Source organism: Rhagoletis zephyria, unplaced genomic scaffold, assembly GCF_001687245.7.
Source record: "Rhagoletis zephyria isolate East Lansing unplaced genomic scaffold, Rhagoletis_zephyria_1.1 Rzeph_scaffold_01278, whole genome shotgun sequence".
Taxonomy (NCBI): Eukaryota; Metazoa; Arthropoda; class Insecta; order Diptera; family Tephritidae; genus Rhagoletis; species Rhagoletis zephyria.
This window is the reverse complement of record NW_016158362.1, coordinates 78026-93384: the sequence shown is the minus strand read 5'-3', so window position 1 is coordinate 93384 and position 15359 is coordinate 78026. Positions and strand designations below refer to the sequence as shown.

General features: G+C 42.0%; 1 protein-coding gene across 1 annotated transcript in view; it reads right to left on the bottom strand.

Moving 5' to 3' along the window:
* Positions 1-36: 36 nt before the first annotated feature.
* Positions 37-15359, bottom strand: part of LOC108363437 (cystathionine gamma-lyase-like) — an 86092-nt gene continuing 70769 nt past the window's right edge. Inside the window, exon 3 of the mRNA XM_017616803.1 lies at positions 37-270. Coding sequence (XP_017472292.1) covers positions 70-270 — 201 coding nt within the window. The 3' untranslated portion in view covers positions 37-69. The remainder of the gene's footprint in view (positions 271-15359) is intronic.

Genomic DNA, 15359 nt, shown 5'->3' with positions numbered 1-15359 from the left:
CGTGATGCAGTCTAATGTGCATACATATGTATTAGTCCCGAAAAATGTTTGTTGTTTTTTTCAACAAGTTTACCTCAATAAACGTCCTGTTCCTCCATAGACATCATCACCTACAACTATATGATCGCCGTTGGACAGCATTGAGAACACCGTCATTGCTGCACCAAGTCCAGATGAAAATGTTAGACCATATTTGCCCCCTTCTAAAGCTGCCAAACAACTTTCCAAGACATTGCGTGTTGGATTTCCGCTTCTGGAGTATTCATATCCCTAAAAACGAAAGGATTTCTTAATTGGTATTTGTTTTTTTTTCGAACATCTTAAACTATTACATTACAGCATAAATTACTTTGTTTTGATCAAATTATTTGACATAAATCAAGTAAGTTCACATTTTCTTTCATAATTTCTATAGCACGTGTACGTACGAGTGTGCGGTTTGTACTTGATTTCAAAAAACAAATGGTTGCATAGCTTTAGGCATTTTTTCAAATTTCCCTAACAGTGGGGGCTAAAAAAATGGAAAATCTTTTTTTTCTTCATTTGGTTCTTGATTTATGATAAATTATTTCATTTCTATTTAATTTATTGACAGATTTTACAAAGCGAAATTACTTTATTTCAGCATGATTTGCTTATAAGTTACAAATGAGCCGTAAATAACAATAATGTGAACATGCTTTTACGACGAACAGGGTTGCCGGCAAAAAGCAAAAATAACCAAAAGATAATCGAGATGTTTTTTTAGATATATGTATGTATGTATATTAAGGTGATTTACATTTATTGCCTTGATGTCATAAATTTTTTTAAAGCTTGCATGGATGGTTTTATAAATAAATCCAACTTTTAAGTAAGTATAAGTAAACTTTCCAAAAAAAAATGTATTTTTAAATGTGTTTTATATACCATTTTATTCGTAATCTCTTAATAAATCGATTAATATAAGTGTAATTCATTTTCATCACGTGCTTCAAAAGTTAGACGAGGAATAAACATGAAATAGTAAGCAAAAGAATAAGCTGGGTTCAAATTACGCTGTTCAAGTTGTAAATTTTGAGCAAAGGTTTTGAAAGTTGAACTCACTTAATTGGGACGTTCTAAATTCAATGGCATCCCCCCGTTTTACCAGATTGGCTTCAGTTTTCGAGATAACGGTACTTGAAAAGTTTATTAAATGTTAACTATTTTATAAATAATTCCCTCAGTTTAGAAGTTATTTTAACAAAATTTTGCGCATAACGGTTTTTTGATAGTACCTTAATTATTCCTTAACATTATTGAAATGGGTTCACTTTAACATATAGCTCCAATACAACTGATTACTCAGATATATTGTGTTCATATGGAAAAGTAGCTTATGTTGAAAGACTGGCTTTAGTATAATGCGGCATTCCCTTTATTCTTTAAACGACGAGAAATTTTTTGATGAGACTTCATAAGAATATTGACTTGCTACTATCGGAACTACTTCTTGCACGTTTATTTGTCAAAAGTTCTTGATTTGAGTTCACAATTTTACGATTTTTGGTTCTTTTTTTTTGAGACAACCGAACGCGTGCAAACGGCTGCCTGCTCATCAATTTGTCACTTTTGTATAGTTTTTGTACTTAGTTCACTGTTCCGTCCTATGCTTTTTGTGTCACTCTTCACTTCACTTTATTTGCACTAATTTGTGCTATTTTTATAGTTTTTATGTTCTACGATTTAGTTTTTTATAATTTTATTTTCCAGTCGCGGCCGTTCGTAAAATATAAAATTGCCGAATTTGATTTGCCTAAATGGCTGCCGTAGCTTTGTTTGCTTTTTTGTAGGTGCTGCCACTTTATATCAAAGGCGACGAAAGGACCATGTTCAACTATGTAGTCGAATGTGCAGGGTGCACAATAAAAAGAAGAGTTGCTTGTTTTGTACAATTCAAATGTGTGGTTTTTATTTTTAGTCTAGTTTGTCCACTAAAGATATTTTTACAAAAGAGATGAGTTCAATTGAAATATTTTCGAGGGTGATTACACGGAGTGGTGTATGTACGCTGAGTTTAGCAAATTCCGAGGTTTGACAACAAAATGCCTGTTATCGCTACGGCAGCTGTAAGGCAAGTGGCAAAACCTGTCGTGGTTATTTCAGGCGCAGGTTGTTACTTACCTTCCAGCGTTGCCACGTATTGTAACCGCTAGGGGTGGGCGTTATTCGGAGAAATCTATAAGGTTCATGTCTTCGACACGTACATACATTTACACTTTTTCAAGTTAAGTGACATAGATTTACTTCACACAATTTAAACACATTATTCAGGTCCGCATGTAATTGCTCACTCTCTCCTGGAGCACCAACGAACTTAAATAACTTAACGTCGTCTGCGTACAATAAGCAATTCGAATACTTCAAAATATTAGGAAGGTCGTTGATGAATAAAAGAAACAAAGTGGGCCAGTGTGGCTGCCTTGAGGCAGCGTGCTGTGATACATCGATAACAGGCGTTATGNAATAAGCAATTCGAATACTTCAAAATATTAGGAAGGTCGTTGATGAATAAAAGAAACAAAGTGGGCCAGCGTGGCTGCCTTGAGGCAGCGTGCTGTGATACATCGATAACAGGCGTTATGGAATAAGATAGTTCTTCCGTAACGATTACTTCAAATACTTTGGGAATGGCGCACAGCTTAGCGATTCCCCTATAATTCGCTTATTCGACCTGATGCCATTTTTATAAAGTGGCAAGACTCCTTCCACAAAGAGGGGAAAACACCCTGCTTTACAGAAGCGTTGAAGATGTTTGTTAATGGCTTATATAGATATTCAGTACAACTTTTTAGGACACAGAAGGGAATACCATCCGGACCGATTAAAAAAGATTAAAAGATTCTTTCAAATGAAGAACATTGTCAGCAGAGATCGAAGGAAAACGGATGTGGTCAAACTGTGGGAGTGGAAAAGGATACCTAGATGTTTTTTCATTTGGCTAGGCAGAATAGTTCGATTTTTCGATAATTCCTGTAACATTTTCTGTTTAAGACATTGTATTTATGACGAAGGATGGAGTACGCGGCGTAGTGAGAAGACAGGCCTGATTTTTTATAAAGTTTAAATGACTTCGTTTTTTTTTATTTTTTATATGCTTTAGCTCCGAATTAAACCACAAAGCGTTACGAGATCCGGTATGAGTTTACTGAATATATTATTTAAGATGTTACTAAAGTGTACGTTCAAATTGACGAGTCAAACTGTTAAATGGGCTTGAACCAGTTAAATGAACAAAACGTGTCTATAAACCACTTAAATCGCATGCAATTTTTGTTGGAAAATTTAACCAGTTAAATCATTTAACTCGTTTTAAAACCAGTTCAGCGCAAATTGTATGCATGTCTGCTCCCCAAAAAAGGAGGCCAAGGCGGTAATTACTTATTTTCCAACAGCTCTCATCGTACGCAGAGATAAATAGTGCATACATACAAAACATTTTGAAGTGTCTAAGTAATCCGTATGCGTTAATATCAGGGTTTGAAAAACTGTCAGCACAGCAGCAACAGCACTACTATTTTTGCTTTTGCTTCGCTTTGAAATTTTTGATTTTCATTCGAACTGATTTGCTTTGGCTGTGACTTTGAACATTTTATTTTGCTTTTTTGTCGGCAGTTTATTGAAAACAATTTAGTAAATTGAATTTACTGCTTTTGATTTGCTGTGAGAGCACTTTGCTTGTGCTATGATTTGCTTGAATGTCCTGTGCACATGAAGCTTTGCAGCATGGTGTATTATCGCTGACTCGCCAGGAGTGAGTACACACAAAATTTGCAATATCAGTTCCTTTGCCTTGGCCTTTCGCTAGCGATTATCTGGTGTGAAATTGGCGATTACCAATCGCTAGAGAATTGCCTAACAATCGGCAATGCATCGTCGTAGTTAGCTTATGGTCGTCTCTTGTCACCAGTAGAACTAAAGGGTAGTGCATTTGTGCATGCATACATATTTCTGCTAATTTGATGTTTCACGGTCAAGTGATAGTCGAATTGCTGTTGCTTTGCTGCCGCTGCGCTGTCGTTGTGCTTTCAAAAATTGTTTCTTAACTGTCTGGTTGCTTTCGAAATTTTACAGCAAAACTACAGCCAAAGCATTTGCTTTTTTCCGAATTGCTGTTGCTTTGCTTTCGATATCATACATGCCCAAGTCAAAGCACAGCAAAAGTAAATCAAATGAAAAAATTACAGCATTTTCAAACCTTGGTTAATATCATAAAGCAGACATTCGCACAAAAGAAATCGAAACACAAAAAATTGATTTTGAATATATATTTTTTTTGGCAGGAGTTGCACTTGACTGATAGTCACGTTACGGTATATTCTGGACTGACAAACAGAGCAGATTGTCGGAGGAACTAGGAGTTGCCGGCGGCGGTGTGTGGGTGCTATTGTGTTTGTGTCTATTGTTTTGTGTTGGGGTGTGGGTGTGTTGATTGTGTGCTGCCCGGGCGGGTGGTGGTTTGCCGTGGAGGCGGTCCGGTTCGCACAGCATGGGGCCACGAACGACGTGGTCCATTGTCGGTGCGTACGTAGGCCCGAGCAGTTACACCCGTCACAGGCATTGCACCTGACCGAGGTGGAGTTTGTATGCAGTCGTCCCTGGCATACGCAGCAGGTGTAAATTTCTGGCCCTGGGTTAGACTCTATACCAGCCCTGAGCAGAAGGGTACGGAGCAGATGTAGCCCAGCGATCGAGCAACATTTGATGGATCTCGCCGACCCAAACGGGGTTAGATCGCCGAAACAACAGCCCTTGGTCGGGTAAAACCCGAGTCATTCCGGTACGTATAACCGGCTGTCGTGGGAATGTGCAAAAGGGGGTGCTGCCTTGTGGTGGTAATTGGCGGTGTCGCGGGGGAGGTGTGCGACTGGCCAGCACAGCAGGGGCCCACATAGTCACTCGTCCAATCTCGCGTGTTGCGAAGTCCTTAGCATGTCCTAAAGTGGCACCAGCCAAGGCAAGAGTTGCACTTGACTGATGTCACGTTACGGTATATTCTGGACTGACAAACCGAGCAGATTGTTGGAAGGACTAGGAGTTGCCGGCGGCGGTGTGTGGGTGCTATTGTGTTTGTGTGTGTATCTATTGTTGTGTTGTGTTGGGATGTGGGTGTGTTGGTTGTATGCTGCACGGGCGGGTGGTGGTTTGCCGTGGAGGCGGTCCGGTTCGCACAGCATGGGGCCACGAACGACGTGGTCCATTGTCGGTGCGTACGTAGGCCCGAGCAGTTACACCCGTCACAGGCATTGCACCTGACCGAGGTGGAGTTTGTATGCAGTCGTCCCTGGCATACGCAGCAGGTGTAAATTTCTGGCCCTGGGTTAGACTCTATACCAGCCCTGAGCAGAAGGGTACGGAGCAGATGTAGCCCAGCGATCGAGCAACGTTTGATGGATCTCGCCGACCCAAACGGGGTTAGATCGCCGAAACAACAGCCCTTGGTCGGGTAAAACCCGAGTCATTCCGGTACGTATAACCGGCTGTCGTGGGAATGTGCAAAAGGGGGTGCTGCCTTGTGGTGGTAATTGGCGGTGTCGCGGGGGAGGTGTGCGACTGGCCAGCACAGCAGGGGCCCACATAGTCACTCGTCCAATCTCGCGTGTTGCGAAGTCCTTAGCATGTCCTAAAGTGGCACCAGCCAAGGCAAGAGTTGCACTTGACTGATGTCACGTTACGGTATATTCTGGACTGACAAACCGAGCAGATTGTTGGAAGGACTAGGAGTTGCCGGCGGCGGTGTGTGGGTGCTATTGTGTTTGTGTGTGTATCTATTGTTGTGTTGTGTTGGGATGTGGGTGTGTTGGTTGTATGCTGCACGGGCGGGTGGTGGTTTGCCGTGGAGGCGGTCCGGTTCGCACAGCATGGGGCCACGAACGCCGTAGTCCATTGCCGGGCGTACGTAGGCCCGAGCAGTTGCGCAGGTGACTCCACCCGTCTCAGGCACTGCACCTGATCGAGGTGGAGTTTGTGTGCAGTCGTCTCTGGCATACGCAGCAGGTGTAAGTTTCTGGCCCTGGGTTGGACGCAATGCCAGCCCTGAGCAGAAGGGTACGGAGTAGATGTAGAACTAGAATAGAGCAACGTTTGACGGATTTCGCCGACCTAAACCGGGTTAGATCGCCGAAACAATAGCCCTTGGTCGGGTAACCTCTGGACTTCAACCATGAGTTCATAGAGATGCCTCCTGACGTGCCTTGGCGAGGGATCTTCTACGAGCAGTTGTCTGTTCGGATGCGATGCCCGCGTGTGTAGCACCCTGCGAGGAACTTTAAACTAACTTTAAACGCCCGATNGCAAAAGGGGGTGCTGCCTTGTGGTGGTAATTGGCGGTGTCGCGGGGGAGGTGTGCGACTGGCCAGCACAGCAGGGGCCCACATAGTCACTCGTCCAATCTCGCGTGTTGCGAAGTCCTTAGCATGTCCTAAAGTGGCACCAGCCAAGGCAAGAGTTGCACTTGACTGATGTCACGTTACGGTATATTCTGGACTGACAAACCGAGCAGATTGTTGGAAGGACTAGGAGTTGCCGGCGGCGGTGTGTGGGTGCTATTGTGTTTGTGTGTGTATCTATTGTTGTGTTGTGTTGGGATGTGGGTGTGTTGGTTGTATGCTGCACGGGCGGGTGGTGGTTTGCCGTGGAGGCGGTCCGGTTCGCACAGCATGGGGCCACGAACGCCGTAGTCCATTGCCGGGCGTACGTAGGCCCGAGCAGTTGCGCAGGTGACTCCACCCGTCTCAGGCACTGCACCTGATCGAGGTGGAGTTTGTGTGCAGTCGTCTCTGGCATACGCAGCAGGTGTAAGTTTCTGGCCCTGGGTTGGACGCAATGCCAGCCCTGAGCAGAAGGGTACGGAGTAGATGTAGAACTAGAATAGAGCAACGTTTGACGGATTTCGCCGACCTAAACCGGGTTAGATCGCCGAAACAACAGCCCTTGGTCGGGTAACCTCTGGACTTCAACCATGAGTTCATAGAGATGCCTCCTGACGTGCCTTGGCGAGGGATCTTCTACGAGCAGTTGTCTGTTCGGATGCGATGCCCGCGTGTGTAGCACCCTGCGAGGAACTTTAAACTAACTTTAAACGCCCGATCTGGCTGGTTTATACTAAGATCAGCCAATTAAATGGCTGGCCGTTGTTCAGTTTAAAGTCAGTTTACTTAATCTATGTTTAAACTGGCACTGAAAAACTGGCCCTGAGTGTTTATGCTGTTAAGGGCTGTTGTTGTGCTGTGCACTTTACAGAAACCATACTTATACTTCGCTGGGGTCAGGTGGTTTGCAAAATATGGGAGTAGCAAGGCCTCTAGTGTCTTCGTTACCGGGGCAAGGAGAGCTATCGGTCGATACAAGTCTCCTTTGTTGGACGGTTTCCCCAGTTTTAGCTGTGGGACTACTCTCCCCATTTTCCAAATGTCTGGAATGATGAGAGTGGCCATTGACAGGTTGAGGACCTTGGCTAAATAGTCCACTCCCGCAGGACCCAATTTTCAGGATCAATAATAATCCTGGTGGGTGCGTCGTCGTTCACAGTGAAGAATGTCAAATTGTCTATCTGCTCAGCCAATTGTTCCCCAACGATCGTTTGACAGGCTTGGATGCCAAAGATCGTGGTGAGCATTGAAGTCACCAAGTACCATACGGTTTTCACCTCTGGGGAGCGCACCTATTTCTGGTTGTTATCCTGTCGGGCAGGTAGTGACAGGGGGTACATAAACGTTAAATACTTCGAGCTCGACATCGCCTGATCAGATAGCAATACCCTGACATTCTAGGATGGTATCCCTGCGGTTGATGTCGGCTTCGATAAGACGATACTACACGGTGTGGTGCGTAATGGACGCTAGGCCACCACCATTACCTCGCTCGCGATCTCGACGGTGCACGTTGTATCCGGCACAATGTTGAATTGCCATGCAGCTTCGTCTCTTGGACCACAGCTATTAATATTCCATGAATACTAAGTTAATGTTGCCCCTTATAGTTTTGTAATTACTTATCCAAGAGCTAAATTTAACCAAAGTGGGCATAAATGCAGAATACCTACAATTCTCAAATTAAAAAAGTATACGGGGATTGAAAGAGATCATTGAGGTGAGCGAAGCGGTATATTTTTTTTTTTTTGGGGGAAACAACAACTGAAAGAGTTATTAGCGGTAAAAGTCCTTAACACGAATTTTTCAAAAACCGTTTCATGGAATTTAATTATCTTTAATTAAAGGGTGAACACACCAAAACTGCGACACTTTGGGAAGCTTATAACTTACCCAANTCATATTAAGCATTTCCTTAACACGAATTTTTCAAAAACCGTTTCATGGAATTTAATTATCTTTAATTAAAGGGTGAACACACCAAAACTGCGACACTTTGGGAAGCTTATAACTTACCCAAAACGAATTCAATATTTTTAAATTCAAATACCATAAGCTGACCATGACCTTAGTTGGACGTAGAAGAAATTTTATTTGAATTGGATTCCTAGTTGAGTTAAAAATGGCAACCGAGTTAGAAACGAGACAAACCATTTTGCACGAGTTTATAAATGATCCGGCCTTAAATACANATGATCAAGTTTATCGGGATGAGTGCATCAAAAGGCGCCTTTTGTCATTTATCAACAGATAAGGAGTAGGCCACTGTTCTAGGCGGACATGGCAACCTGCCACTATGCCAAGGACACATTGCCATGGTATAATGCAAATAACATCAATTTTGTACCTCACGACTGCAATCCACCCAATAGCCCAGAGCCACGTCCTATTGGGGAATATTGGTCAATTGTCAAAGAAATCTTGCAGAAAACAGGTGAAACAGTGAAAAATATTGAAGAGTGCAAAACAAAGTAGTTGTGAGCATCGCGTAAAGTCGATGATGCAGTCGTGCAGAACATGATGGCGCGTGTGCAATGAAAATACCGATCACTTGCATGTGGAGCAGATAATAACTAATATTTTAACATTTTAATAACATCTAAACTTCCAAGTTATATAATATAAAAAATATAATTTCAAAGCCTTCTAGTTTGTTTCTGGTAGTAATTTCTAAGTGTCGCAGTTTTGGTGTGTTCACCCTTTAAATGTACATGTTGTATAGTTCTCACAAAAATCGAATTTATTTAAAAAATATCTACAATCCCACTTTTTTTTTGAATCACCTTATTAGTTAGACGAAAAAGTTCTGCAAATATATAGGAAATTTATCATGCTTTCATTTGATATACAGTATGCATAATGTGACCAACGCCGCGAGCCGATTACGAAATTTCTACTGCGGATAATTTCGATCCCTGAGAGCTCAGTGTTTGTTCAGAAGTGCGAGTCTTAGCCTCGCGAAGGTTGGACAATCCTAAAAGAAAGTGTGGAGATGATTAGACTTCATCTTCCTTTTGACAGCCGATACAAAATAATCAGTCGAAATTCCTAGTTTAACCGCATGAATACCAAGTGCCCTATAAAAGCATTTTCTGCAGCAGAGAAACGTCATCTTTTCCATTTTTATGTCACAAAAGTACCCGGTTTCCCTTAGCCTAATAGCAGTTCGTGCTGCGACAATTCTGTCTGCAATATCCGCAGGCGCCGTGTTCAACATATGTATGTTAAGCGCCAGTGTAGGTGTAGTTCCTAATGTTCCGCTAATTCCTGTTACAAGTGTAGCCTTCTCTAGTGAGTTCCACCAGACAAGGGCTCCTTGAAACAATATAGGATTAAATCTTGTTTCCTAGAGCTAATTAATTAATTTTGGCGAGAGACCCCACCTTTTATCGATAGGTGCCCCACAGCAGTACAAGTCAACCGACAACTTTCTTACCCTTTCCTCAATGTTAGGCTTCTACGACAGCCGCCGTAGATCGCCCACCTAGTTGCCTGGTTCAGGTAACCTTGAGCTAGATCAAAAAGGGTTTATAACAATCGTCCCTTTACCAAAAGTTCCACATCATCTTCATAGGCGATCACCCCACAGCCCAGTTTTCCAGTTCCTCTAGAAGGTCGTTTACAACCGCAATCCAGAGCTGGGGAGAGAGAACACCACTATATGGAGTGCTCCTATTGACTCTGCGCTGAGCGCAGGCGCTCCCCTACTCTGCTGCGACAGTTCTATCACGAAGTAAGCTGTGGATAAGCATCATTAAGTCGGTTTTGAACCCCCAGATTATGAATATACCTGACTATTGCCTCTGGAGTGACATTGTTGAAGGCCCCCTTGATATCGAAGAAGGCCCTACTGCATAATCTTCATGCTTCATGCATGTCCTCTGACCACTTTACCAATGTGTGAAGGGTGGTATTCACCGACCTTTTCTTGCAATAAGCATATTGAGCTCTTGAAAGACAGTCACGAGGAATCGTGTTTCATATGTACAGGTCTGTCAGTCTCTCTAGCGTTTTAGCAAAAGCGTTTTTAGCAAAAACATAGAGACGATAGGCCTAAAATCCCTAGGGCAAGGATGAGAGCCTTTTCCGGCCTTCGGGATGAACGCAACACTGACTACCCTCCAAGCCTTGGGGATATACCCGGTCCTAAAGCAGTGTGCATAAATAGGATCCAACCAATTGCACGACACCCTCATAGCCCTTTGCAGCTGCGCAGGTATGACGCAATCGGTCCCCGGCGGTTTTGATGGTTAGAACGAAGTTATCGCCCAGGCCATTTAACGGCGTCCAGAAGATCGTAGAAGTACAGAACCTGGGAGGTTTCTGTAACCAGTTAGCGACAATTTTCCAATCGCTATCGCACTTTTTNCGCAATCGGTCCCCGGCGGTTTTGATGGTTAGAACGAAGTTATCGCCCAGGCCATTTAACGGTTTCTGTAACCAGTTAGCGACAATTTTCCAATCGCTATCGCACTTTTTGACGTAAAAACATTTATGTCATGCGTCAAAAAGTGCGATAGCGATCCGAAAATTGTCACTAACTAGTTACAGAATTTCCCTCTTGAAGTACAAAATATCGCAAAGAAGTACATTTGACTGTACTTCGAAGTACGAAGTACAAGAGCCGAAAAAGAAGTACTGTACTTCCGAAAGAAGTACGGTTGGTCACATTAAGTATGCAGTCAATAGTCCTTACTTTACACAGAAAGGAGAATTCAACTTAGTAAGAAAGATGTTCTCTGGGAAAGGTGTTCCGCCTATCTTCCACGGCAACACAGAAAGGAGAATGCTACTTAGTGAGGGTTATAATCCTTAAGCGCGACCATTTGCATATAACTAATAAGGTGATTTAAAAAAAAGGGTTTGTAAAAAATTTTTTAAATACATCTTTTACATTAATTCGATTATTGTGAAAACTATACAAGGTATATATGTATAATATCGCACATCGTCTTCAAAAGAGTCACAACTCAAAATAATACGCTCATCAGAAAATGAGAAAAACTATTTCCTAGCACTCGCTAACCATATGGGCTGGGCAAGGGCGTCTTTACCATATTATAACAAAAATTTGCTCCAGCTTTTGCTGAAAGGTAAATAAAAGCTCTGTGTACATTTTTAGCGCATAATTTCAAAAATGCCAAAATTGAGTTGGATTCTTTTGAAGACGGTGTGCGATATATTGCTTTGTTTTGCGACTATTGTCTTTTTTTCCCTCCTACCTCGAAATTTTGCGGAAAAGACCTAAAAAAAACTCCCTGAAAATTTGAACCCTTAATATTAGTACTCGCCCAAGGCGTGCAAAGATTTCCCATATAAAATACAAGTAAACTTTGATTGTTTTTCTTCAAAATTCTATATCTCAGAAGCATTTTATGCTATAATCATGCTCAATGAAGGGGTTTCTTCAGAATTGAACGTTCTACAAAAGTGGCCGTTGCGGCGTAACTCAAATTCCCACCAGCGAGTTAGTACGGATAACTAAACACAACATTTTCATGAAATTCCCGTTTTTTGCCCCTATCTCGTTAATAACAAGAGGTACAGAAAAATTGCAAATCACAAACTTGTAGGTTATTCAATTTCCTACAAAAAAGTTCTGGAACACCAAATCGCTAATATTGATATTTCTTGAGATATGGGCTTTGAAATGGGAAAATATTCCTTAAATTCGGTCCAAATTTGAATAAAAAAAAATAAAAATTATGGCGTGTAGGAGGAGTCTTTTCCGATTCTAAAAGTGAAAACCCGAGAGCGCAGAGGCTTCTAATTAAAAAGTTATTAACTTTTAAATTTGCGCAATTCACCATACAAATTTCATTGATTACATGGAAGTGTTGAAAATGAACACACGATGTTGGTGCCGCCAGGTGATGAGAATAGTAAAAAAGNGGAGGCTTCTAATTAAAAAGTTATTAACTTTTAAATTTGCGCAATTCGCCATACAAATTTCATTGATTACATGGAAGTGTTAAAAATGAACACACGATGTTGGTGCCGCCAGGTGATGAGAATAGTAAAAAAGTAGCGGGTTTTTTATTGAAAATTTTCACTTTATATTGAAATACTGTGCATAAAAAAATATTCGCAGGCGAAGTACTGATTTTAATAAAAATGTCCATTATTTATCGAATCATCGATTTTTATAAAAAAGCGCACGCGAAAAATTTTAATCAACGCGCGATTTTTTATTACAAATTTTCATTATTTATCGAGTATTGATTTTTATAAAAAAAAGCGCAGCAGTCGAAAATTTTTGATAAAAAATCGCGCAATTTTTATTGAAAATTTTTATAAAAAAAAATTGATTTACATAAAATCAAGCGATTTTTTATTGAAAATTTTCATTATTTATCGAAGTAGTGATTTTTTTTAGCGCCGCAGTCATACTCATTTATTCCCTAATGTTATCGAGATCATTATGAAACAAATATCCCTTCATTTTCGTGTACCTATTTAATTTTCGAACATCTGGTAGCATCTTTGTATTCAATATTACAGCTATTTTGATTTGTTTGCTGTTTACTTTGTTCAAGAAAAGTAGTGAAATTCATTCGGATTTTGGACACGAGCGTGTGTGGATCGACCGCGATTATAATCTGTGCTGAAAATCAAACCTGCTTGTACAGTTGAACACTTTTGTGCTATTTAAAGCCTGTGGCTTTTTGAGTGTGTGAAAATTAGTTATTTTTAAATCTTTTACGTTAGTAAATATAAAGCCGAATAGCTGCAATCTTTTGTTGGGTAAGTGATTCTGGTTTCTATCCTTTTTATTGATTTTTTAACAAAGTGCGTGATCATATTTCAAATTGCCGGTGAAAAAGAGAAAAAAGCTGCGTCTAGCGACGCACGCTAAAGCAAAGGCCAAAATGGCGTCGCCGACCAAGTCGGTGGCGACATGTGCTTCTTCTGCCGATGCAGAAAGTAGCATGGCCAAAAACCCGTCCTGAATAATGACGATGTAACAGGTTTTTATGAACTATCGAATAATGTTAAGAAAAATCTGTTCAGAAATTAACAGTGAAAAATCTGATAGGTCGTGCGACATGGAGACTGACTTGAGTGCTGAAAAAATCACGGGAGATCTTAATGTGGCTGACGATGGTAAATTGGCGCCAACAGCAAATAATGACAAGCAAGAATCTACAATACTTCTAAAATACCCGCCAAATTTCAAAGGCGAAATTTTTCTGGTGGTCGACTCCTCAGCGATGAAAAATTACAAAAGCACTACCGGCCAAACCCTCAGCCAAATTGAGGATCTCAAAGTGCAAGACCTTGATCTAATTTATGCTATAGGTCACCTTTAATAACGTTTATGCGGCAAACAGCTTTCTGCTGAGCAACAGAATAAGGAAGAGGGGTTTAAAGCCATTCCTACCCAGAACAGCTCTTGAAACTTATGGTGTGGTACGTGGTGTACCAGTATGTTTCAATAATTATGATATTCTAAAAAATGCAAGATCTGCAGCCACAGTTGTGTCAGTTATGCGGTTTAAACGCAAAGACCCTACAGGCGATACTTATTCCCCAACTACAACAATAAAAATAGGCGTCTCAGGCAGCGACGTTCTTAAAGAAATTATTTTTGAGCATACAAAACTTAACGCAGACATATACATACCTCCGCTGAGGCAATGTGTAAATTGTGGCAGATTAGGTAACACCAAATTCGGGTGCAAATAAAAAAAAGAGATGCTTGCAATGCGGCAAAATCGAATGCAACAATGAATGTGAAACTAACTCATGCATTCTCTGTGGTAGGAACGGACATAGTTGAGATGATGTCGGTGAACCGCATCAAAACTATCAAGAGATTAGCAAGGAAAGAGGTGCTAGACACTTACTTTCCAAAAAATTCCAATCGCTTTGATATTCTTGACCATGAAGATGTAAACTTCCCGCCTATTACAAAAGAAAATAGCTTTGTAGACATGACTGAGCACATAAACAGAAATTTCACGACAAGAAAACACAGCAACATAGCAAAAAAGGGTATCGTAAGAGAGTTCCATGATAAAAACGAACAGCCACGTTCTACGTACCGGAATGACTCGGGTTTTACCCGACCAAGGGCTGTTGTTTCGGCGATCTAACCCCGTTTAGGTCGGCGAAGTATCTCAGAAGTTGCTCGTCCATAGGGCTACATTCACTACGTACACGTCGTACGTGGCCCCCTGTTGCTCAAACAGAGCAGCCTCCACGGCTAACCTCAGTCCACCTGAGCAGCCTCACACAGTCACCACAGCGCAACAACATAATAACACCACAGACCATACCACAGCCACGACAGACCACATAACAAACACAACCGCACCACTACCCACACGCCGCCGCCAACTCCTGGTTCCTCCTACAATCTGCACGGTATGTCAGACCAGGATATTCCGTAATGCGACATCAGTCAAGTGCAACACCTGCCTTGGCTGGTGCCACTTTGCGGCATGCTCAGGTCTGCGTACCACGCGAGATTGGACTGGGAACTTCGAGCGCCCGTGTTGCGCTGCTCGGTCGCTTAAACAGCGACGCCTCCCGCCACCACCACAGGGCGGCAACCATCACAGAAGCGCACACAGCCAACGGCGGTAAGAACACACACATCCCTTACACCCAACATCACGACACGTCTCCCGAACCACATGAAGCTCCTTCAATTTAACTGCAACGGGCTACAGGGCAAGATTGAGGAGATAACCGTCTTCATGTGTCGGCATGGTATATTGATAGCTGCGGTCCAAGAGACGAAGTTGCGTATGTATATGTTAAATATTTCGAGCTCAACATCGCCTGACCGGATAGCAATGCCCTGACATTCTAGGGTGGTATCCCTGCGGTCGATGTCTGCTTCGATAAGACGATACTGCGCGGTGTGGTGCGTGATGAACGCTAAGCCACCACCATTATCTCGCTCGCGATCTCTACGGTGCACGTTGTACCCGGCACAATTCAACAGAGTTGAATTGCTGT